The 23,972-nt window shown below is 39.4% G+C and overlaps 2 protein-coding genes across 4 annotated transcripts in view; one reads left to right on the top strand and one right to left on the bottom strand.

Moving 5' to 3' along the window:
- The window catches only part of LOC134213840 (protein HIRA homolog), a 296,687-nt gene that overhangs the window by 265,555 nt on the left and 7,160 nt on the right, over positions 1-23,972 (top strand). Inside the window, exon 6 of one of the 2 annotated variants that reach the window (XM_062693241.1) lies at positions 22,805-23,086. The exons of the other annotated variant lie outside the window; for it this stretch is intronic. Within the exon in view, the coding sequence (XP_062549225.1) occupies positions 22,805-22,835 (31 nt within the window). The 3' untranslated portion in view covers positions 22,836-23,086. Of the gene's footprint in view, positions 1-22,804; positions 23,087-23,972 lie in introns of those variants that run through there. 2 annotated transcript variants of the gene reach the window in all.
- LOC134213841 (transcriptional regulator ERG homolog) overlaps positions 1-23,972 on the bottom strand; it is a 49,957-nt gene that overhangs the window by 2,600 nt on the left and 23,385 nt on the right. For both annotated transcript variants that reach the window (XM_062693247.1, XM_062693248.1), the window contains exons 2-3: positions 13,958-14,005; positions 13,531-13,717 (exon numbers count right to left, since the gene is read on the bottom strand). In XM_062693247.1, coding sequence (XP_062549231.1) covers positions 13,531-13,717; positions 13,958-14,005 — 235 coding nt within the window. The remainder of the gene's footprint in view (positions 1-13,530; positions 13,718-13,957; positions 14,006-23,972) is intronic.

Here is a 23,972-nt window from a genome sequence, read left to right on the forward strand (position 1 = left end):
TCCAAAACAATCCGTTTGGTGTCATGATGTTTGGCTTGGGGGCGTCCAACGGTTTGAAACTGCGGCCAGTTTTCATTGATGTTGGGGTTAAAATCAATACCGAATTGTCTATCGATATTTTAAAGGACCAAGTGCTTCCCTGCGGGAAGACCAAATTATCCGAGGATCAGAACGTTGTCCTACAGCATGATGGAGCGCCATGTCACACGTCCAATCCTGGGAGGGAGATTCCGATTCAAAAAATATGAATGTCAGTGCAGACCTAACTTTAGTTGTCATGAAACGTCACCGCAGACCTAGCTGAAAATGTTAAATAAATGGGAAGTACATATCGATACTGATCATTTGCTTGAAAATTATAAAAAGCAGAAAATTATATTGAACATTATCAATCTATATTTGAAACGACGGTTGTTGAACAAAAAAATGTCTAATACAATCGAACTGTGAAACTCGTTCGAAAATGGTGTCCACTGTAAAGAGAAAAGGAGACGTCTAGGATACATCTTCTTGCAATGATTCCCTTTGCTTATCGCTTATTAATTCATTATCTAAATTTCTCGTTTCACGTTCTTCAAAGTCACCCAAATCCGCAACTATAGTATTTTTTTTTCTTAATTTTAATCGTGAATAGTCGGGTTTTTTTTTGACGATTTGAAAAATCGTTTCGTCCAAATCTGGCATATATGGTGAAAGCATGGAAGAGAGATTTCATATAATTTTCATTCAAATATAATCAATATGTAAGGGAATAATTTTCCTTACCCCAAAACATCAATTGCCAAAATACCGATGATTCGATGAACAAAAAGAGATAAAGGTGTAGTGGTGATCATTTATGAAATTATTTGCCAAAATATATCATTGCGTTGATATCGTACTTTATTAGAAATCAGATAACATTTCATGAATGCTCATGTCGTTATTGCGAAGTGGTAAAGATGTTCCGGTGTTCATCTTTAAAATGCCTTTTCAAACTATATAATTGCATTGATATCATACTTTACGAGAATTTAGATAACGATTCATTGAAATTTATATCATTATTAGGAATACATTAGTGTGAAGAAATATCGACAAAATTATTGAATTTCATATAAATGACTGTGATTGAGTTTTGGTTGTTGAGTTGGTCGAAATAGACTCTGACAATAGATTCGTATTTATTTTATACTGAATTTAATCCGCCGCATTTTGTGATTTCCTCCATAGGGAAGCGAAAAACGATTATATTCCGGACTTCTTAATTCAATATTCCGGGAGAGAGAGTTTCACGAGACACTTCATATTTCAAATTCCCGCACTCGGAACGTTATATGAAACTCGAGAAAGTCACGCACCGGCTTCAATGCAATCAACGAAAACATTGATGACACGCAAAACAAAAATTGGTCAGCCCGTGTGACGCTTGCTTTGGTATGTTTTGCTCGTCGATAATTTTCTTGCGTCATGATGTTTAATTTTATTGTTATTTCATGTGTAGTATCTGGATCTCCCTCCCAGGTCCAATCGACCCAACAGTGGCTGAAGAACAACATGATATTTTGATCGAAAGATGTGTGGCCCCATAGCAGTCCGGATCTTGATCCGTTGGGTTATACGATTGGGGCGTATGTTGAAGCACGAGTCTGCAAACCATCGCACCCTTGTGTGAAGACTTTTACGTCACCCATAATATGCATATAGTAGTCGATGTCGAAGGACTAAGTTCGAAAGGCGTGTTCTAGCTCCGGCGTCGTCTTGAAAATATTATTAATGAAAATAAAGCACACATTCAGTAAATTTGTTTGAAAGGGCCTTATAATGATAACTGAACTCGAAAATGTTGAGATTATTGCTTGGAGTAGTTCAAATGGGATTTAAAAGAAATAGAACCAATTTTCGCATTATTTTCTGCTGCACCCTGTACACTAGATTGTAAGAGCTTTTTCACACACACATACACAACATGAATTGAAAATGCATTTCATAAGATCAGATGGGAAACGCCAAGTTCATTCTGCCTTCAAACCCCAAGTACACAGGGTAAGAAAAAGGATTGTTTGGCTGAAAGTTCTTAGCCGAAACGATTAATAGGTTTCCAATCAGTTGACCAAATAAGAGGTTTCGGGACCGCTTTGCGATTTGGGCGTAACTTATTTTGTAAACAAACATTGTTTTACGAATTCTGTAAAATGCAAACGTTTTTCTCCAAAACTTATACCGCTACCTGATAGAGGAAAGCTTATTCTGTCGGATACATATCGTGGTTTCCTCAGGAAATGCTTGCTTTAGCAGGAATTCGCTTTCCAATGTTTGTTTACAAAAGCATGTACGCCCAAATCGCAAATCAGTCCGGGTTTGTCCGAATAAGTCATTCAGCTAATACAGAATTTAAGACCGAATAAGTCGTAGGGCCGAAATGTCGTGAGGCGAAAATATAGCCAATATTGTCATTTGGCTGGCCTGGAAGTAACATTTGGCCCAAAATGTCGTTCGGCCGAACTAGTCATTTGACTGGAAACGTTGTTTGATCGAATAAATTATATGACCAAGAAAAACATTCGACCAAACAAGTTTTTGCCTTTCTCGTATACTAAGTATACGGTAAAGGCTATATGATCGCTATATACCAATCGACTCAGTTCGACGAATTGAGGTGATGTCTGTGTGTGCGTATGTGTGTGTGTGTGTGTGTGTGTGTGTGTGTGTGTGCGCAACACTACTCAAAAAATGTCACTCATTTTTCGGGCACTTATCCTCAACCGATTTGCTCGCAACAAGTTGTATTCGACGCAGAATCCTGTCCCATTCTTTCCTATTTGAAATTGGCCAGATCGGAAGTGGTGGGATCGAAAGTTATGGCCAAAATACAAATTCATACAAAAAAATCGTGTAAAATATGTCACTCATTTTTCCGGCACTTATCCTCAACCGATTTGCTCGCAACAAGTTGCATTCGACGCAGAATCCTGTCCCGTTGTTTTTTATTGAAAATTGGCGTATCGGACTATGGGATCGAAAATTATACCATTTTTGCCTTTCTCGTATACTAAGTATACGGTAAAGGCTATATGATCGCTCCAAAAACAAACTTTTTATAGAAGGCCCGGAGACCCATAGTGTTATATACCAATCGACTCAGTTCGACGAATCGAGATGATGTCTGTGTGTGTGTGTGTGTGTGTGTGTGTGTGTGTGTGTGTGTGTGTGTGTGTGTGTGTGTGTGTGTGTGTGTGTGTGTGTGTGTGTGTGTGTGTGTGTGTGTGTGTGTGTGTGTGTGTGTGTGTGTGTGTGTGTGTGTGTGTGTATGTGTGTGTATGTTTTTTTTTTTTTTTTTTTTAATAGAGGGATGAAGGCAAATCTGCTTACAGACACCTGAAATTATCACTCAGGGAGTGGGGTTGGGCGGAAAGCAGAAGGCCAGCCGCCATGAACCCACTAAACCCACCCAAGCAACAGAAGGTTACTTGAGTTACCCTCTCTTCTAATGCCCTGGTCCCCCCGGGACTTACTGGATGTCAATACTTCGGAGAGGGGCTGTGCTCATGCACTTCACTTGTCCAGCCTCTAGCAAGCATTGCTAGTTCGCTGCATTCTCCTCATCATTACTGATGCAAGTATGACTGCGTATCTCCACTACGATACGTTTTGCATTTGGCGCTCGTACAATTGCTCTCACTTCTTAATTACGACACGATTACATCGATCATTGGGCGTACCGATTGAGTGCCGAGGTCGGTCCAGTGATTCCGGTTGAAGGATGGCTTCCGGTTCACTGGCGCCCTGACGACCTGAACCGGTCGTTTTCCCACGATCGGCTACTATTCATCTCCTTCGCTCCTTCGTATGTGTGTGTATGTGTGTGTATGTGTGTGTGTGTGTGTATGTGTGTGTATGTGTGTGTGTGTGCGCAAAACTACTCAAAAAATGTCACTCATTTTTCGGGCATTTATCCTCAATCGATTTGCTCACAACAAGTTGCATTCGACGCAGAATCCTGTCCCGTTGTTTCCTATTGAAAATTGGCCATATCGGACTATGGGATCGGAAATTATACCATTTTTTTATGGGAAAATCGCGTAAAAAATGTCACTCATTTTTCAAGCACTTTTCCTCAACCGATTTGCTCGCATTAAATTGCATTCGACGCAGAATGTCTCATTGTTTCTGATTGAAAATTGGCCAGATCGGACTATGGGCTTAGAAGTTATGGTAAAATTACTATTTATTGTGAAAAAGAGTTCAAAAAAGTCTAGCTCACTTTTTTAGCACTTAGACTTCATCTATTCCCCAAGCAACACACGTTCAACAAATCTGGTTGCAGTAACCATATTGTGACTGAATCCGGTCATATATAAGTTAATGTGAATGAGTTGCAATATGTGTGCTTCTCATGTCGCTCGCAACAGATTGCATTCGACGCAGAATCTTGTACCATTGTTTCCTATAGAAACTTGGCCGGATCGTACAATTGGATCAAAAGTTATGGCGAAAATACTAATTTTAAAACTACAAAATAAAATGCCATTTTTTGCTCTTATGCTCATCCGATTTGTTTGCAACAAATTGCGTTTGGCGAGAATTTTTTTTTATGCATATAAACAAATATGAAAAATGAGACCAATCCACATATTAGTGTTATTTTAGATTTTTCCAAACCTTTTGAACGAACGAGAAAGGCACCATCATCGCTAGGTGGATTAATCTGGGTTTTTGATATTAAAAGCCAGTCTAGATTGAACCGAAAATGTTTTGGAATAAAAAATCATTTATATCTCTATATAATAAAAATGAAATGGTCTGTGTTCGTATCCGCATAACACGAAAACGGCTGGATGGATTTTCTTCATTCCTTCAGCAGTTACGTTCGTTATAGTTTCCGACGGGTTTATATGATATTTTTTCAAGTGAAAATCATTAATAAAGTTGAGTTAATCGTGAAAAACTAAAATAACGATTTGAAAGGGAAATTCGCATGGGCAGTTTGCAACGTGCATTTTCGCCTACTATGCAGGACAACGTCTGCCGGGTCGACTAGTTGTTTACAAATTTTTGTCCGGATTGACCCTTTAACTTTAACAGAGAAATGGTGGTCTTGGGTCTTCGCCGCGTTGATACAGATCTCCCAGTTGCTGAGGTACTCAATCAGAGCATACAGGCATCGTTAGAGTTTTGCCACTTGCGCTCCGATCACTCTACCTTGGTAGACGATGGAGGTGTCATCTGTGAACAGAGACAGAATGCCGCCTTCTGGAGGTTCTGGCATGTCAAAGGTGAACAGATTAAACAGCGGGGGTCCGAAGATACTGCCCTGGGGGACGTTGATTGAGACACGGAATGTCCTTGCCGACAGGTAATTGTTGATGATTTTCACAAGGTAGCTGGGACGATTGTAGTGTTGTAGGTTGTACACCAGGCCATCATGCCTTACATTGTCGAACGCCTTTTCGACATCGACTATGGTCATGGCGTATGTTTTAGAGACAGACTTGTTCCGTCTGACGACGTTGGCAACACGGGTCAGTTGGTACACGGTGGATCGACCCCGTCGGAAATCAAACTATACCTCGAGTAAAATGTTGTGGTACTCGGCAGACTCAAGTAGCAGGCTGTGAATCGCTTTTCCAAAACCTTGGATAACCCTGAGAGAAGGCTGATGAGGCGATAACTTTTCGGAGAGGAAGGATCCTTCCCAGGCTTACGGATGTGGATGCCTTTGGCTGACTACTAAGACTATGGGGAGCAACTGAGACGGAGATACTGATTAAAGATCAGCGAGAGGTGCTCGAAGAACGCAGTACTCATATGTTTGAGCTCGAGGTTCAGGATGCTGTTGATGCCTGGGGCCTTCATGTTTTTCGGTTATTTGATAATAGCTATCAATTCGTCTGCTGAGATCTCCAACTCCTCCAAGAAGTCGTTGGGATTTGGGAATAAGATGGATGTTGTTTGCATACTCGTTTACGGCTGCTTCATGTGGACTGACGATGTTCTGTCCAGGATTGTGTGAGCTGACAAAGTGACTACCTTTTTCGGCGACCTTCTCTGCAGGAGTTATCAAGCGATCCTTAGAACCATTGTTGTCTAATGCGAAAGGTTGAATGGGCCGAGGTTTGGATTTTAGAATTATGGTCGATTTCCAGAACGGCTTTACACAGTCTGAAAGAGCGCGGATCTTATTGGAGAAATCACTACGGTCCACCGAGGTCCACCATTCTGGCCTGGATGATTTTCGTCAAGCGATTGCAAAGTGTCTTAAGCGCAGGTAGCCCTGTACGAGAGTACTGCCTGCGAGTGACATTTCGTAAACGGATCAAATCTTTGGTGAGTGTATCAGTGGTTAGGGTGTTGCTTACCTGACGAGCTGTTGGAACATGCTACTCCCGGCTACCGAAATTGCTTGCTCGATGGAGCGCAGCTGCAAGTCGATGTCCTCCGAAGTTACGAAAGGCGCCGCATAGTTGAAATTAACGACCTGCTGCCAGTTAGCTCGGTGCTAATTTCATCGGGACAGCTGATGCCGATTGACCAAGGAGCCCATTTCCGCCACCACCGGATAGTGGTCCGAACCGAGATCCTGGTAGACAACCGGGTTTGAAATGTGATCAGCCGAGTTGGGGAATCCGGAGTGGACTCAGTACAGTTTAGTGGCCTTCCTCCATATCGTTGCTCCAGATGGTACCGTTTCGATTGCCGTGACTGTTGCCCCAGGCTTGATGTTTGGCATTCAGATCGTCGGCAATGTTGTACTGACCTTGCCTCCGAGTTAGAGGGACGATGTCCCTCCGCAGGACGGCCTATTGAACAATCGCCGGCTTTGGCTTGAGTTGGGCAGTACGCCATGTTGAGCGTGATTGTGCCGACAGAATTAGTAACTTCAACACCGATAGCCTCGACGACACTCAGTTGGAAGCTTGACAGCAGGCGACAGTTGATGTTGTATCGAAGTGCGATGGCCGCACCACTTCTCCTGAACGGCTGGTCGTGTCGTACTATACGAAAATGTGGAATTTTGACGTTCACATTCGGTTTAAGGTGCGTTTCGGTGATGCAGCACGATGGTTTTGCTCTTGGACGAGCAAGCGTTCCAGATGGAACCCAGGAGGAGGGAGCGGAGGCCATTCGCTGGAGAATACACCCACGGTGCTGGAGCTTGAACCGATGTCGCTGCTGCTGCCAGTTGCTTGTGCAGTTGCAACGGTGGAAGGATTAGAATGGCTCGTCGGGGTGACACTATGGCCGGACATTTCACCTCGTTGAGTGCAGGAACACGGTTCTACTTCGGCATGGTCCTGGTTCGTGCTCGAAGTTGAAACAATTGGCGGGACGTATTGGTGGACTGGCCAATATCGCTCCCAGTCAACGACGATGTAATTTAAAACGCCGGTGGTGGAGCCGTGTTCCAGATGGACCAGGTGAAACTGGTCGTGATATCTCCTCACCTTGTCGTGACAAGCGATCTTGTGTACACAGCCACTGGCTTCAGGCCGCATCTAAGAGCAATGCGCTTCGGCACCTTTCCCGCGACCGAGTCTCCGAGTCTGGGAGAAAATAATGACAACGCGACGAAGCGAAAACGTAAACATAGCGAACAAACGAGAAAAAACTATTGGAAAAAAGCACGTCCGTACGCGTTGCTGTCACAAACTTGAATCGTTTTGTACTAGTTACTTCGAGGCATGTCGTTACATTCTCGCGGTTATATTTATTTACATTATGTGTTTCCAACAGGGTACTCTGTGATAAGAAAATTATTTTGACCTTTTTTGTGGAATGTTTTCACCTGTCATAAGACGAGTTTATACAATCCCATTGGATTCCACCACTCGACTTGACTCGACTTGAAGAAAATGATCGCAGCTTACACTATTTATACTATGCGTAGGTATAATTTATCTAGGTACTTATCTTTGATTTGATTGAAAATCATTCAATTACGACATCAAACATTAAAATTTTAAGAAATATCTCTTCTCCGTGGAAACTTGATGTTGCTGAGAGCTTGGAAATCTACCGACAGGTACAAACGCGGTTGTTGAATAAAGATCAAGGAAATGGTAGCTCCTGGCTCTTCAAGTTTATACCTAAGCATTAAGCGCATCAAGCGAGTAGAAATAAGCACCGTAGTAAGATAAGTACCTAGATAAATTATTATACCTACGCATAGTATAAATAGTGTAAGCTGCGATCATTTTCTTCAAGTCGAGTCAAGTACGAGATACTGAAGACGGCCTTACTGTTGAGGTCGAAATACGTATCTGTCAAGATACAATTAAGTGGTGGAATTCAATGGGATTGTATAAACTCGTCTTATGACAGGAGGGTACTCTGTGTTTCATCTTTGACGTTCTTTACACTATACCGATTTGGTTTCAACGTTGTTGTTTATATTAATTCTTAAAAATGTGGAGTGTATTATTTTGATTTGCAATGGTTATGGTTAAAATAGCTCAAATCAATATTTAGCGTAACAGAACAGCAATAATTGATGTTTGTAGGCTTATGCAAAATGGCAAATCCTTAGTGACTTTGTCACAGGAACCTAATTTTCTCAACTTTTACCTAGCTAACCTATAGTGAACTCGGTTTTGCTGCTTTCAGCAATGGAATAGTAAACTATCGATCAATATCGCATACATGTGTACTCATCTGCTTTGGTCACTTTAATGTTGCTTCGCCGACTTTGCGTTTTAGAAATCCTCGCACAACCATCTGGGATCTCCATGGTTGAATTTCGTTTATATATTGATTTCTTGCACACGATTTGAACAAACAACTCGAAGTGTTATAACATTTTATTGTTGACGAGCCAGCAACGTACCTTTTTAAGCAAAGTCTTTCGGCATCTTTCAGACTATATGTAAACGTATTGAGTGACGTGGTTGGGGATAAATTGAAGCCGATAGGAGCAAAAATGCAAAAAAGTTGGTTTTCTCATACTAATCTACATTTTTTTTTGCATAGTTGATTGGAGTCCCAAAACGAGTCAGAAAAACCTTGATCTCACTTAATTGGATAATGTTTGCGTTTTTTTTCATACAACTGCGCCCCCACTCTGATAAATATGCTAATTCGGCTGACAATTGTTACGCTTATGTTATAGAACCATAACTTAACAGCTTTGCTTCCTACAAATCTCCAAAGACGGATAGGATTTATCCCGTTCTACTTTAGAGATGTTTTGAGTACATCAAACATGTACATATACAAACATATACAAAAAAAACTTAGTATGTAGTTTTCTTACTGGGTATGTCCCCATACTATCCTGGCAGGCACTGAATGGCGATGTGGCAGACAACTATGGCGGTATTGTGTTGGACCTGGTATCACGTTTTCCAGCTCACGATCTCCAGGAAATCCAGGAGGAGATTGACTGGCTGAATAACAGCTAAGATATAGAAACCAACACCATCAATACATAGGTGAAGACTTCGGCTACCTGTTGGTGGTGTTGGGTTGCGTGGGATGCTCTAGTATTCGACAAATCGACAAAACACGGGACGTGTTTCACGCCGGTTTAAATTTGTAGAAGTCAACAGAGTTTTTCGTGAAAATTCCGAACTTTCTATGGAGGTTCTATAGAATTTCCTGATAGATATACATTAGGGTGGCTCAAATTAGTATGGGAAAAACTTTTATCAATTTTTTTGATGGGCCGCCCTCTTATTCGGTTCTATTTGATGCCCTGATGCTCTGGACAAAATTTCAGCCAAATCAGTCAACGTTTGGGCGGTGCTAAACTCGTTGGAAGTTTATATGGAAAAATGTATGCAGAAACATCCTAAAACAGTGAATTGCAGTTGGACGACACAACTTACGATGAAGAGCTATGATACTCATTCAGATTTTGAAGAATTTAATACAGAATGTTATGCTGAAAACCGCGAGAAGATTATAGGTTTCCCGGCTAAGTTATTAGCATTTTTCTGAAGTGGGGTTCGAGCAAATTTCGTTTCTTTTACCTTTGAAAAGAAATAAATTCACCCTTACAACACTGCAATAAAATGCTAATATCTTTGCCTAATAAACTCTAATCTTCTCGCGGTTTTCAGCATAACATTCTGTATTAAATTATTCAAAATCTGAATGAGTATCATAGCTCTTCATCGTAAATTGTGCCTTCCAACTGCAAATCTCTGTTTTTGGATGTTTCTGCATACATTTTTCCATATAAACTTCCAACGAGTTTAGCACCGCCCAAACGTTGGCCGATTTGGCTGAAATTTTGTCCAGAGCATCAGGGCATCAAATAGAACTGAATAAGAGGGCGGCCCATCAAAATAATTGATAATTAATATTTAATAATATTTTTAATTAATTGCATATTATTCGGCAACTCGGCCGTACGAAAACCATTTTTTTGTTAAATATCTTGGCTGTGCATATGCACAGCATATGTTTCGAAATGGACAAATTGATATGAAATTTGCGAAAAAGAATCCACGTGTCTTGGAGGGACTCGAACCCTCAACCTCCTACTCTCTAGATAGGCGTGATAACCCCTACACAACAAGACCACTTAAAGGTCACGTTTGCGGAAAAGCCATCAGAATCCGAGTACCAACCTCCACCGCGGTTAGCTCTCTTTTTGCAAATTGAATATCTTTCGGATGCTTGATTTGTCCAATCTCCACATGTGCTTTACTATTGTATACCCACAGCCAAGCGAGTGCACATTGTCTACTAAACGAGCGGATCAAACTCCATGCCCCCCAGGAACTGTCTGGGCGGGACGGTATAGAATGCGAATTCAATCGCACTCTGCTGTGCCAAAGGCTTGCTTGGCTAAAGCATTTGATGAGTTTGATTGCCTTAACGTAAGCGGTCGCGTGTACTCAGACGACTAATGACGGTGAAAGACCGACACTTGATTACAATTAATTGCATATTATTCGGCAACTCGGCCGTACGAAAACCATTTTTTTGTTAAATATCTTGGCTGTGCATATGCACAGCATATGTTTCGAAATGGACAAATTGATATGAAATTTGCGAAAAAGAATCCACGTGTCTTGGAGGGACTCGAACCCTCAACCTCCTACTCTCTAGATAGGATTGAATTCGCATTATATACCGTCCCGCCCAGACAGTTCCTGGGGGGCATGGAGTGCGATCCTCTCGTTTAATAAACAATGTGCACTCGCTTGGCTGTGGGTATACAATAGTAAAGCACATGTGGAGATTGGACAAATCAAGCATCCGAAAGATATTCAATTTGCAAAAAAGAGAGCTAACCGCGGTGGAGGTTGGTACTCGGATTCTGATGGCTTTTCCGCAAACGTGACCTTTAAGTGGTCTTGTTGTGTAGGGGTTATCACGCCTATCTAGAGAGTAGGAGGTTGAGGGTTCGAGTCCCTCCAAGACACGTGGATTCTTTTTCGCAAATTTCATATCAATTTGTCCATTTCGAAACATATGCTGTGCATATGCACAGCCAAGATATTTAACAAAAAATGGTTTTCGTACGGCCGAGTTGCCGAATAATATGCAATTAATTGTAATCAAGTGTCGGTCTTTCACCGTCATTAGTCGTCTGAGTACACGCGACCGCTTACGTTAAGGCAATCAAACTCATCAAATGCTTTAGCCAAGCAAGCCTTTGGCACAGCAGAGTGCGATTGAATTCGCATTCTATACCGTCCCGCCCAGACAGTTCCTGGGGGCATGGAGTGCGATCCTCTCGTTTAATAAACAATGTGCACTCGCTTGGCTGTGGGTATACAATAGTAAAGCACATGTGGAGATTGGACAAATCAAGCATCCGAAAGATATTCAATTTGCAAAGAGAGCTAACCGCGGTGGAGGTTGGTACTGGATTCTGATGGCTTTTCCGCAAACGTGACCTTTAAGTGGTCTTGTTGTGTAGGGGTTATCACGCCTATCTAGAGAGTAGGAGGTTGAGGGTTCGAGTCCCTCCAAGACACGTGGATTCTTTTTCGCAAATTTCATATCAATTTGTCCATTTCGAAACATATGCTGTGCATATGCACAGCCAAGATATTTAACAAAAAAATATTTTCAAGGCAATTTGTTATTCGAATGTACATTCCGGCTATATATAGTACACTATACTAGCATATCTTGGTATTTAAATGATTTTGGGGTACAAATTTGTGAAATTATTGCCTGTTCTTTTATCTCTTATACCAATCGAGCCCATATGATGTTTTGTTATTCAGTTATGACTTCTGCCCGGGTTTCGACCGTATGGATCATTCGAACAAATGTCATTTTCTGCCAAATGGCCTTCTCTGTCAATCAACCATTTCAGCCGAACGGCATTTTAGGCCAGATGACTTATTCGGTCAAACTACCATTTTGGCCAAATGATCCCTAAATGAATTAAATGAAATTTTCAGCCAAACCGTTTTCGCATTAATAACCGTTTCGTCCAAACTTTTATTTATTTTATTTAAGGTCGATTCGATTATTTATTTTATTTGAGGTCAACTTTCCCGTAGAACGTATATTTTTTGACGCCTCTAAGTATTTTTAAAATTTTAAACAAAAAATCAAAAAAGTGCTGTTTTTCAAGATTGGCCTAACATTTGCCCGACTTTGAACGAACTCCCGGTGAATTTTTCAGGCCGGTCACAAGTACAGCCCTTTTTCGGGTTTTGTTTTTAATTTTAAAAATAGTTAGAGGCATCAAAAAATATGGTAAAGTTGACCTTGAATAAGCCAAAGAATCGACTGAAACAATAAAACTAGATACAGTTTTTGACGGGAAAGGTCATTAATATTTTCTTGTGGAATTGCAAAAAAAAAATCTAATGGACAAAAAAAAACTCCGAAAAACTTTACGTTCAAAGACCGAAAAGTTTTCCGTGAAAATTTTAGAAATTCACGTAAAAATTCTGAAGTTTCAGTAGAATTTCCGGAAAATTCCCCGTGAAAATTCCGACTAATTTTCCGAAAAAAAAATGCGCGCAAAATTCAAGAGATAAAATCTAGGAACTTTTTTCAAATGGGCGTAATTGATTCTGACCTTGATTTTTGGAACGGCGATTGTGCTCTCCATTCAAAATATTGTGGCAAACTTATGTGCCCAACAGAAAGAATAGATTCCGATCTATCTGGTAGTAACGTCAGTTGTACGAAATATGCAGAATTGGGAGAGTACTAGCCGTTTCAAATTTCAAGGTCAAATACAGTTACGCCTATTTGAAAAAAGTTCCTAGAAATTTTGTTTCACGGAATCAAATCCGTTCCCATAATCATGTTTATATTCATGAAATCGTAAAATCTGTCAGTTCATGAAATTATTCATGGCACTGTGCTATGCTTATCGGTCGACAAAATGCATAACCTGTTAGGGTTAGGGCCTATTCACAAATTAAATAATGCTTTAGGGTTATGCTTCGGGCTACAAGCCTCTATAATAAAGACAAAATGTTAGAATTCACAGATAATCTCTCTATTGAGCTAATTTATCCGTCCCACACACACCTTCCATATGTAAAATAATAAATTCATCACCATAAACGTTGCAAGAAATCCGCGTCTTTGTTGGGTTTCTCACGCTCGAAATAAAAAATCACTCACCTCAAGGCCCGGCTCAGTTTGTCGTAGTTCATGTTTGGCTTCGCTTTCCGCTCACCCCATCGCCGTGCCACCTCGTCCGGATCGGTTAGCTTGAACTCGCCATTGGTTCCCTCCCAGTGAATGAATCGTTCGTTCGACGAATCAGCGAGCAGTTCGAGCAGAAACTGCCACAGTTGGATCTGCCCACCTATGGACGGTAACAAAAAAGCAGACAGTCGTAGTGGCGGTGTAGGGTGATGGTCGCATCGAATACTTTATGCCAGTAGAATGTTAAGATTAAGGCTATTCGTTTGTATTAGTGCAAGCAATCAACAAGTTAGGGTAAAGACAGAAAGTGTTGGATCTAAAGAGGCAGATATTGGATGCGATTTGATTTTACGCTACAAACTTTAAGGATTATACATATTATATGTGTTGAAAAACTCACCTTGTGCTATTAATCGATGTGAGGCAGCATTCAACAGTTGATATGGTTCTGTAAAAATAAATACAAAAATATCTTGCTATATATTTCTTCTTATTTCAATAAAACAATATTCTAATTTTGAATGATAAAATATCTTCGATCATCTGTGTACTAAAAAGTGTACAGAGTACAAGGTCAAAATTATTGATAATTAAACATGAAAAAATAAACCGTCAACATCAGAACAGGAACAATGAACATTGATAATTCTAGACATTTATGCCCAGTCGAGAAGTCGAGAAAATTTGCAACTTCAAAGTTTTATAGACCGGACTGGCCACCCAGCCACCTTCGACAAGTTGACCTTAAATAAGTCATAGAATCAATTGTGACGGGATTGATCATTTTTATTTTTTTGTTTTAGATTTTTAAAATATTCATTTATTGGGAAAGTTGACTTAAAATGAGATGAAGAATCGACTGAGTATAAAACGAGAGCCACACGAAAACCACATGGGGGACGGCCGAGCCACATGATTTTTACATCTATGTTTGATGACCTAAAAAGATCTCAACAAATCTCATTGAGTAGAGGTGTAAAGAAATTCTCGCAATTACTAATCGAAGGAAATGTCTCAAAATTCTTAAGAGAATACTAGCTTCTGGTGTTCAGTCATTCCTAAAAGAGTCATTCCTCAAATTTCAATCATCGAGGCTTCATGCACGAACTAACTCGATTGCAATCGCTCACCGAAAAAATATATCGCTCCAAAAGGCGTCAAAACCCATCTCGATGCGTATTTTGTGTTTACAAATGGATTCGTAACCCATTGCTTTAAGCAAAAAAAGATAATTCAATGCATTCAACAAAGAATAAAACGTAAAAATTATGCAGTTATGCAAATCGCGAGGCGATTCTCTGAGCAATGTGACTCGCACTTGATTTGCATCGCTCTTGAAGTTTGAGAATTTGAGATTTACCAACACTGACTACAGGTAAAATCCTGGGATACAAAAACAATGTGTAGTACAATGTAGAGAATTTTCAAAAGTCTTATGATGAAGAATTCAATAATTTAAAATTTTTAGAATCCTCATGAAATTACTAAATTATTACATATGCTATGCTAATCATCATGAAATTACTAAATTACAGCTCAATTAAAAATTAAGAAACTTTGTGGAAAGAAATATCATTTTGAAAAATATCCTAAATCAAGCAATTAGTTTAAATTTCTTCCAGATTGCTATTTTAAGTTTATTGTTATTGCAACATTTGCGTTCTTGTCGAATTTGAGTTAAGCCATTGTGCAAAATGACCATTGTGCAAAATGACCGCATAACAGCAAGACTGGAAGATTTGGTCGCCGGTGTGCCGTGTCGCCGAAGATCTGAATATTGCTTTTCACCAGACTTAATCCATCTAGTCACAACAAGAGTGTGATAAAGGTTCATAATTTATTTTATTTGTAAAACAAGTCATTTCATTATAGGGTTACTGCTCCTGGACTTCATCTCATAGCTCCGATATTCATCCCACGAAAAACAAAGCAACGAAAAGGAATTTGATTTGTTTCTTATTTTTGTGATTTTTTTCAGCAGTGAGCACGCATGTTAACAAAAAGAAGCGACGAAATTGGCGCCGTATTTCTTTGTTTCGCGATGAGATGAATATATGTTCAGTGTGATGGAGATCGGAACAGTTCCCCTACAAAATTAACAAAAAAATTCCAAAAACTCTCCAAAAACATTTTCTTTATTTAAAACATGTGTGTTGATACTTTTTATTTTCTTGATTGTAACAAGGTATTGACGATGTTTTACAATTTACAAAGTTAATACAATACCCTGCACACTATTTCATCCATTTGTCTCCAGAGAGCCTTTGCAATCTGCTTTAGTAGCTTTCCATTACCTTCACCCTAACATTAGGGCAGAGCTCCGCCGGCTTCTTCAGAGAGTGGAATTTCAGCGTCTGGCCTACCGTTTCCGCATGTTTCAGGGTTTTTTTTTTAACTAATTTTATTTGCTAATTATCTAATACATGCATTTATCTCTTAGACTAGGTGTTCCGTGTTTTCTTAACACTATCATCCTTATTTGCTATGTTACGCTTTTAGATATTATTAATACATTTCAATTGCCTCTGGCAGTTACGATATTTCCTCTGGTTGAATTAAACCATGTAGGAATTACAATGTTTTCTACTTAAACTAAACTTAACCTAATTTATACTAAGGGTGGCCCTCCTTAGCCGTGTGGTAAGACGCGCGGCTACAAAGCAAGACCATGCTGAGGGTGGCTGGGTTCGATTCCCGGTGCCGGTCTAGGTAATTTTCGGATTGGAAATTGTCTCGACTTCCCTGGGCATAAAAGTATCATCATGTTAGCCTCATGATATACGAATGCAAAAATGGTAACTTGGCTTAGAAACCTCGCAGTTAATAACTGTGGAAGTGCTTAATGAACACTAAGCTGCGAGGCGGCTCTGTCCCAGTGTGGGGATGTAATGCCAATAAGAAGAAGTAGAAGATACTAAGGGTACAAGGAGCTAATCGTTGCAATAGAAGATTGCAACGATTTTTGTCTAAAATTCGAAATTATTTTGTTGGACATTTGTTGCAATGTCTCAATATTAGAAATTCTATGAAGTTCATTGGTACTATACCACGGAGGTAACTTCAGAATCATTTTCAAAATTTTATTTTGAATCCTCTGAAGTGCCTTCTTTCTGGTATTGCAGCAACTAGTCCATATTGGCACAGCATACAACATGGCTGGTCTAAAATTTGTTTGTAAATCAAAAGTTTGTTCTTAAGACAAAGTTTTGATTTTCTGTTTATAAGTGGATATAGACACTTAATATATTTGTTACATTTGGCTTGAAGGCCTTCAATGTGATTTTTAAAAGTTAATTTTGATCTAGCAGAAGTCCTAAATATTTAGCTTCGCTAGACCGATTAATTGGAACACCATTCGTAGTGACAATATGTCTGCTAGAAGGTATCAAATAAGAAGCTCTCGGCGTATGTGGAAAAATTATAAGCTGAGTTTTGGAAGCATTCGGGGAAATTTTCCATTTTTGCAAGTATGTGGAGAAATCCAAACTTTTTGCGATCTACTACAAATACACGAAGGCTTCGCCCTTTGCCTGAGAGGCCCGTGTCATCTGCAAACAAAGATTTTTGACACCCTGGTGGTAAATCAGGTAAATCAGAAGTAAAAATGTTATACAATATGGGCCCCAGTATGCTGCCTTGGGGAACACTAGCTCTAACAGGTAATCTATCAGATTTAGAATTCTGATAGTTTACCTGCAGTGAGCGATCTGATAAATAATTTTGGATCAGTTTAATAATGTACAGAGGAAAATTAAAATTCATCAATTTTACAATCAAACCTTCATGCCAAACACTGTCAAATGCTTTCTCTATATCAAGAAGAGCAACTCCAGTCGAATATCCTTCAGATTTGTTGAGCCGAATTAAGTTCGTAACTCATAATAACTGATGAGTGGTTGAATGCCCATGGCGAAAACCAAATTGCTCATCAGCAAAAATAGAATTGTCATTAATATGAACCATCATTCTATTTAAAATAATCTTTTCAAACAGTTTGCTTATTGAAGAAAGCAAACTGATTGGACGATAACAAGAAGCCTCAGCTGGATTTTTGTCCGGCTTCAAAATTGGAACAACTTTGGCGTTTTTCCATTTATCTGGGAAGTATGCCAATTGAAAACATTTGTTAAATAAATTAACCAAAAAGGATAAAGAGCTCTCAGGAAGTTTTTTGATAAGTATGTAGAAAATACCATCATCACCCGGGGCTTTCATATTTTTAAATTTTCTAGTAATAGATCTCACTTCATCCAAATTAGTTCCCAACGAAGGGTCAAAAACATTATCTTGGTTGAGAATGTCTTCGAAGCTTCGTGTAACCTGATCCTCAATTGGACTAGTGAGACCAAGACTAAAATTATGGGCACTCTCGAACTGCTGAGCAAGTTTTTGAGCCTTTTCGCCATTTGTTAATAAAATTTTATTTCCCTCTTTAAGCGCTGGAATTGGCTTTTGAGGTTTTTTAAGAATTTTCGTTAATTTCCAAAAGGGTTTCGAACTGGGATCCAACTTCGAGACATTATTCTCAAAGTTGGTATTTCTCAGAATAGCGAAACGATTTTTAATTTCATTTTGCAAATCTCGCCAAATAACTTTTAAAGTGGGATCGCGAGTTCTTTGGTATTGCCTTCGCCTCACATTTTTAAGACGGATCAGTAGCTGAAGATCGTCGTCAATAATAATGAAGTTGAATTTAATTTCACATTTAGGAATTGCAATGCCTCTGGCTTCGACAATTAAATTTGTCAAAGATACGAGAGCATTATCAATATCACTTTTGGTATCGAGAGGAATATCAACATCAAAATTCCTATCGATATACGTTTTGAGATAAATCCCAATCAGCTCTATGATAATTAAAAGTAGAGCTGATTGGATTATAAATGGCTTCTTGTGAGATTTCAAATGTCACAGGAAGGTGATCAGAGTCAAAGTCAGCATGAGTTACCAATTGGCCACACAGCTGACTTGAATCCGTTAAAACTAAATCAATTGTAGAAAAATTTCGACTGGAAGAAAAACAAGTTGGTCCATTGGGATATTGAATAGTATAATATCCCGCAGAACAATCTTCAAATAAAATTTTACCATTGGAATTGCTTTGAGCATTATTCCATGAACGGTGTTTGGCATTGAAGTCACCAATTACGAAGAATTTTGATTTGTTGCGAGTCAGAATTTGAAGATCAGCTTTCAACAAATTCTTTTGCTGCCCATTGCATTGAAAAGGCAAGTAAGCTGCAATGAAGGAAAATTTTCCAAAATTTGTTTCAACAGAAACTCCCAAGGTTTCAAAAACTTTGGTTTCGAACGAAGAAAATAATGTATGTTTGATACGTCTATTAATGACAATGGCGACCCCACCACAGGCGCTGTCAAGACGATCATTTCTGTAGATAAAATAATTTGGATCTCTTTTAATGGAGAGCAGTGGTGCGAATTATCAATCTCAGTGACTGAAATTTGTTGAAATTGATACCATATCCTCTTCACACTCACTTCCTAAAAGTGAAAACTGAAAATGGTTAGCAGCAACAATCAAAGAAAGAGTAAACAAAAGACCTCACTTCTCATTGCACACGCAGCCCGCAGTGACAGTCCATTCAGTTCACTCGCTGCTGCGTGAATGCGACGGCCCTATATAAATGCATGGGTGAATACTATCACTTGAAAGACAGTGACAGGAAATTTGTGCCAATTGATCATCAGCTTCACCCCGCTGTTGGCAAACCGAGTAAGCTAATCTACTCCTGCTTTGTCTTACTGACTGAAAGACACCGTCATAGGCGAAGAGGAGCAGAGAAAAATACAAAACAAAAGAATCACACTCAGCAGGCATTGTTGATAAATTGCACCACTGCTGCTCTCCATTGGAGAGTCCTAGTTTTAAATAGGTTTCTGTTATAATGGCAATATGCACATTATGAACTGTTAGGAAGTTGAATAATTCATCTTCCTTACCCTTTAGAGAGCGAGCATTCCAATTTAGAACTTTCACACAATTATTTGGATCCATTGAAACGGAGTCCGATAACAATTTTTTGTGTGTACTTTATACCAACCTGAACAGCTTCAGGTATGGTATTTGCTTTGAACATTGCATCAATCATGTGATGCAATTGTGCAGTTAGAAAATCAAAATCGGAAGCAGACATGCTACCTGAATCGGTAACATGACCGTTATTTTCCGTTGGGACATGGGTATAAACCTCATTTTGAGAAGAGAAATTTTGTCTACCAGCAGCGATGTTTGCATACGTAGGTACATTGGAAAAATTGGAATTTACTGAAGTGCTTGCTACCCGTTGGCGAGCGGCAAAATTTGTTTGTGAATTGTGGTGGGTATGAATTGCTCGACCGGTAACTGGTTTCGAAATTTGAGCGTTTGGAAAATTTCTACCCGTCGAATCTGGGATCCGATTAGAATTTCCCGTCATCAATTTTGCACGGGAATTCAAAACTTTTTTGCGTGAAGGGCATTCCCAGAAATTGGATTTATGATTACCCCCACAATTTGCACACTTAAATTTATTGGAATCTTCTCTCACAGGACAAGCGTCCTTGGCGTGAGAGGTTCCACCACAAATCATGCATTTAGCATCCATGTGGCAATGTTTGGTTCCGTGACCCCACTTTTGGCACTTACGGCACTGAGTGGGATTTTAGAAATTTCCCCCAGGCCTGCGGAAATGTTCCCATGTAACACGGACATGGGACATAATACAGGCCTTTTCCAAACTTTTCATATTATTTAGTTCACTTTTGTTAAAATGAACTAAATAAAATTCTTGAGAAATGCCCCTTTGGGAAGTACCAGAGTGGGATTTCTTTTTCATCTTAATTACTTGGACTGGTGAAAATCCAAGTAATTCAGAAATTTCAATTTTAATCTCATCCAGTGATTTGTCATCACTGGGCAGACCTTCAAGACGACTTTGAACAATCGCTCAGTTTTGTCGTCGTCTGTCAAGACTTCATGGCGCTCCTCAGTTAAATACTGGAGAAGACGTTTGCGATCGTCAAGGATCCCGGCAACACGCGGCAGTCACCCTTCCTAGCAATCTGAAATAAAACCTTGATCCCCCGAAGATTACTCAAGATTTCATTCCGAAAGCCAGAAAACTCGGCAACAGATACCACAATTGGCGGAATTCGTTGTTTCTTCGCATGAATCGAATCACCTGGGCTAGAGGTAGATTCGATTTCCTCAAATTCGTTATTAATCAAATCGAACTGATTGCTCAGTTCGATGGGAGAAGAAATAATGTCAACGTTAGATTTAGAAGGAATATCTGAAGTCTCCAGCTTCCTTCTATTTTTTCCGCGCTTGGGCAGGACGGTCTTGAAACCTTGTTTCTTTGAAGGAAGTGGAGAATTCAGAGACTCCCCCTTCCTCTTGTTTTTATTAATGCTCATTGCTGAGCGTGGAGACGTGACCTTCTAAGAGGTGTTTTCCCAGAACGGTGTTCCTGCAGGATTACCACCGCTTGTCGGAATTTTACTTCCGCAAACGGGTCCAACGTAAAACGAAGGCACGGGTCCTTGCAAAGATCGTAACGGGATCAGTGGGTACAAATAGCGCTAAGAAGCACCGTTGAAATTAAAATAGCTTCGGGTAGTATTAAAAACTTCCTTCCGCAACGAGAGAAAGAACCGCACAGCACGAAAGCACGATGTGGTCTAGAGAAGTTATTTTTTAACGTTGTCCAAAGAAAAGCCGGTTTGTTTAAGGACGCATAACTGTCATTTTTATTATTTCAACTTTTCTGCGTCACAGCATTCGTGGAATAATATAAATGACAGTTGCGCGTTTCTTCTATATTGAGTAATGTGCCCTTGAAAACTCAAGTGAATTTTGTTTAGGATTTCGGAAGCCTTGTCCTTAAATTGTTCGTTGCTGTTTTGATAGAATAAGATCTGAAATGACATGAGACTGAGCATTCCACGAAATATGATACTACAGACAAACAGACGTAACACTAGAGAAATTTCCATCGACCATGACTTCAACGACCAAATTAAATTTGATCGATTGCGCGTTTCACAACTAGAGGCGCTAGCGTCGTAATATTATAAAATTACCAATTGGATTCAACTCACCTTTTGAAATAAGCGTCCTATAAGGATCCAACAAATAACCTGGCAGGATCGCCAAAATGTGTGGCCCCAAATGGCCGGAGCGAAATGCAATGACGGCAGCTCTCCGTGGGTGCGTGTGCACGCCACGGAGGTCTGACCAGAAGAGGCCGAGTCATGGCTTGGTGCGCACTGATCGACACGCTGCGGTGTTAATGTATAATCACTCGCTGATGGAAATATACTCAAACCCCACAACGGGATCAGTGGGTAGAAATAGCGCTAAGAAGCACCGTTGAAATTAAAATAGCTTCGGGTAGTATTAAAAACTTCCTTCCGCAAAGAGAGAAAGAACCGCACAGCACGAAAGCACGATGCGGTCTGGTATATTTCAGGGTTTCTTAATCCGATTCATATAACGCATCATCCAAAGCAGGAATCTTACAAATATTCAAAATATTCACTTTCCACATCAATGATGAATTTAGAAACAACTATTTTGTTGGAAATCCATCGAATTTAAAGTAAAGTAATAGATTTTGCCGGTAGTTTGAAGTCATGATTAAACAATACCATTAGTATGGTGCCACAAATGGTTTTAATTCCAAATTTTTTTGTATCAGGCGAATTCGTTGATAATTCTGCTTCATCTTTCTAGAACATTGTTACCATTAAAAACGTTCACCGATTAATCGACAGCCATAGTACCCACTTACCCCGTATTTTCACTTGCCCCGGGGTACCTTATGTAACTACTCATCACAATTGCAGGTTAAGGTAACATGGGTTTTCCATTTACCCCATCCCACTGGGTTAAGTAGAAAAACAACTCCTTATTTTTAAATCTTTTTACATAAATTTCAAGCAACAAAAATGATATGAATTACCGCACAGTTGGTGCAAAATTGACTGTTTTTGATAGCCTATTTTGATTGAATGCATTTAGATCATTTGAACTGGTTTTACACTAATTGGTATACGAATGTCAGCACAATATCAGAGCCCAGGGCCGAAGGCAAAAGGGTGCCCACAACCAAACCACTCACCCTAGTATTTTAGTTGATGGTGATAACATTTCTTATAATTTCTTTTGCTTTTAGCTTGATCATGAATTTAGTCATGCAACATGTTCTAGCTCATATTTAATATCAAATTTGTTTTTTTTTTGCAGGGATTTACACCATCTAAACGAGACGGAATAACGAAATGATTCCCAGGAACGTACATCATGTGTCTAGTAGAGTGCACCGACGGGTAATTCCATCCTTTTTCTAAATTTTGCACTGTTTGTTAGAAAAGCAACTATTTTATTTTCGCTTATCATCAATATATTATCATGTTTGTTGAATTTATGTGAATTATTTGGATTATTCAAATGGTTTCAAACGATGAAAGGATTACGTAAAGTGTAATTTTTTATATTAAAAATAATAATAAATTGGATAACGGGGTTTCGCCCAACCATAAAAAAAATCATTTTCAATAATAATTCTACTTGTCTGAAATTTAAAAAGATTGGTAGGTCCTTCATAGCTTAGTTGGTTAAAAGCACCAGTCTAGCGTACTGAGGGTCGTGGGTTCGAGTCTCATCGAAGGAAGGTGGAGGTAATACATTTTAAGATTCCTTTGGGTACATCTCTCCTCCGCTCTATTTTCTACATTTCTCTCTTTTTTTGATGCGGGACAGAAATTCTTTAACAAGATTTTCCTCAGAGCTCCTCCAACACATTATTTTCTGCATTTAATAAAAAATGCTCAAAAGTAATACACTGCTGAAGCAGCTGAAATACGTTACACTGGTTTCTCAAAATCCCCTTGAAATGTCATTCTGGAGCGACATATAAAAAAATACAATGGCCTAAGTATTTTTTTAACTAGAATTAAAGGCAATCACTTTGATTCCTTCTTTCAATTGATGTAAAAAAGGTATTATATGAAACATACATTTCCCCTCTCTGTCATTCTTCACTTTCAAGCATTTATCAGTCTTGTCTGAGAAGCGAACACATGTATCGAAAGAAGACTCAGAGTTCCATAGTATTATATGCCTAACAGAATAAGCTCGACCAATAGAAGTAATGTCATTACGTATGAGCGTATGAGCATGATATTCCTTTGAAATATACGTTTCATAATACATGAGTGAATAAGAATAATTTTATTAATAAAAGGGAGAAATGTACAATGGAGAAATTTTCCTGTTTACCCTTACATGGAAAATAAAGCTAGCCACCAAACACCTGTCATGAGACGAGTTTAATTCTATTCAATTTAATTCCAACTGTAAGGGGAATTTGGGCAAAATGGGCACTGCCCAGCACGAAACCCCGCGCAATCCA

This window comes from Armigeres subalbatus, chromosome 2 (genome assembly GCF_024139115.2).
Source record: "Armigeres subalbatus isolate Guangzhou_Male chromosome 2, GZ_Asu_2, whole genome shotgun sequence".
NCBI classification, from domain to species: domain Eukaryota; kingdom Metazoa; phylum Arthropoda; class Insecta; order Diptera; family Culicidae; genus Armigeres; species Armigeres subalbatus.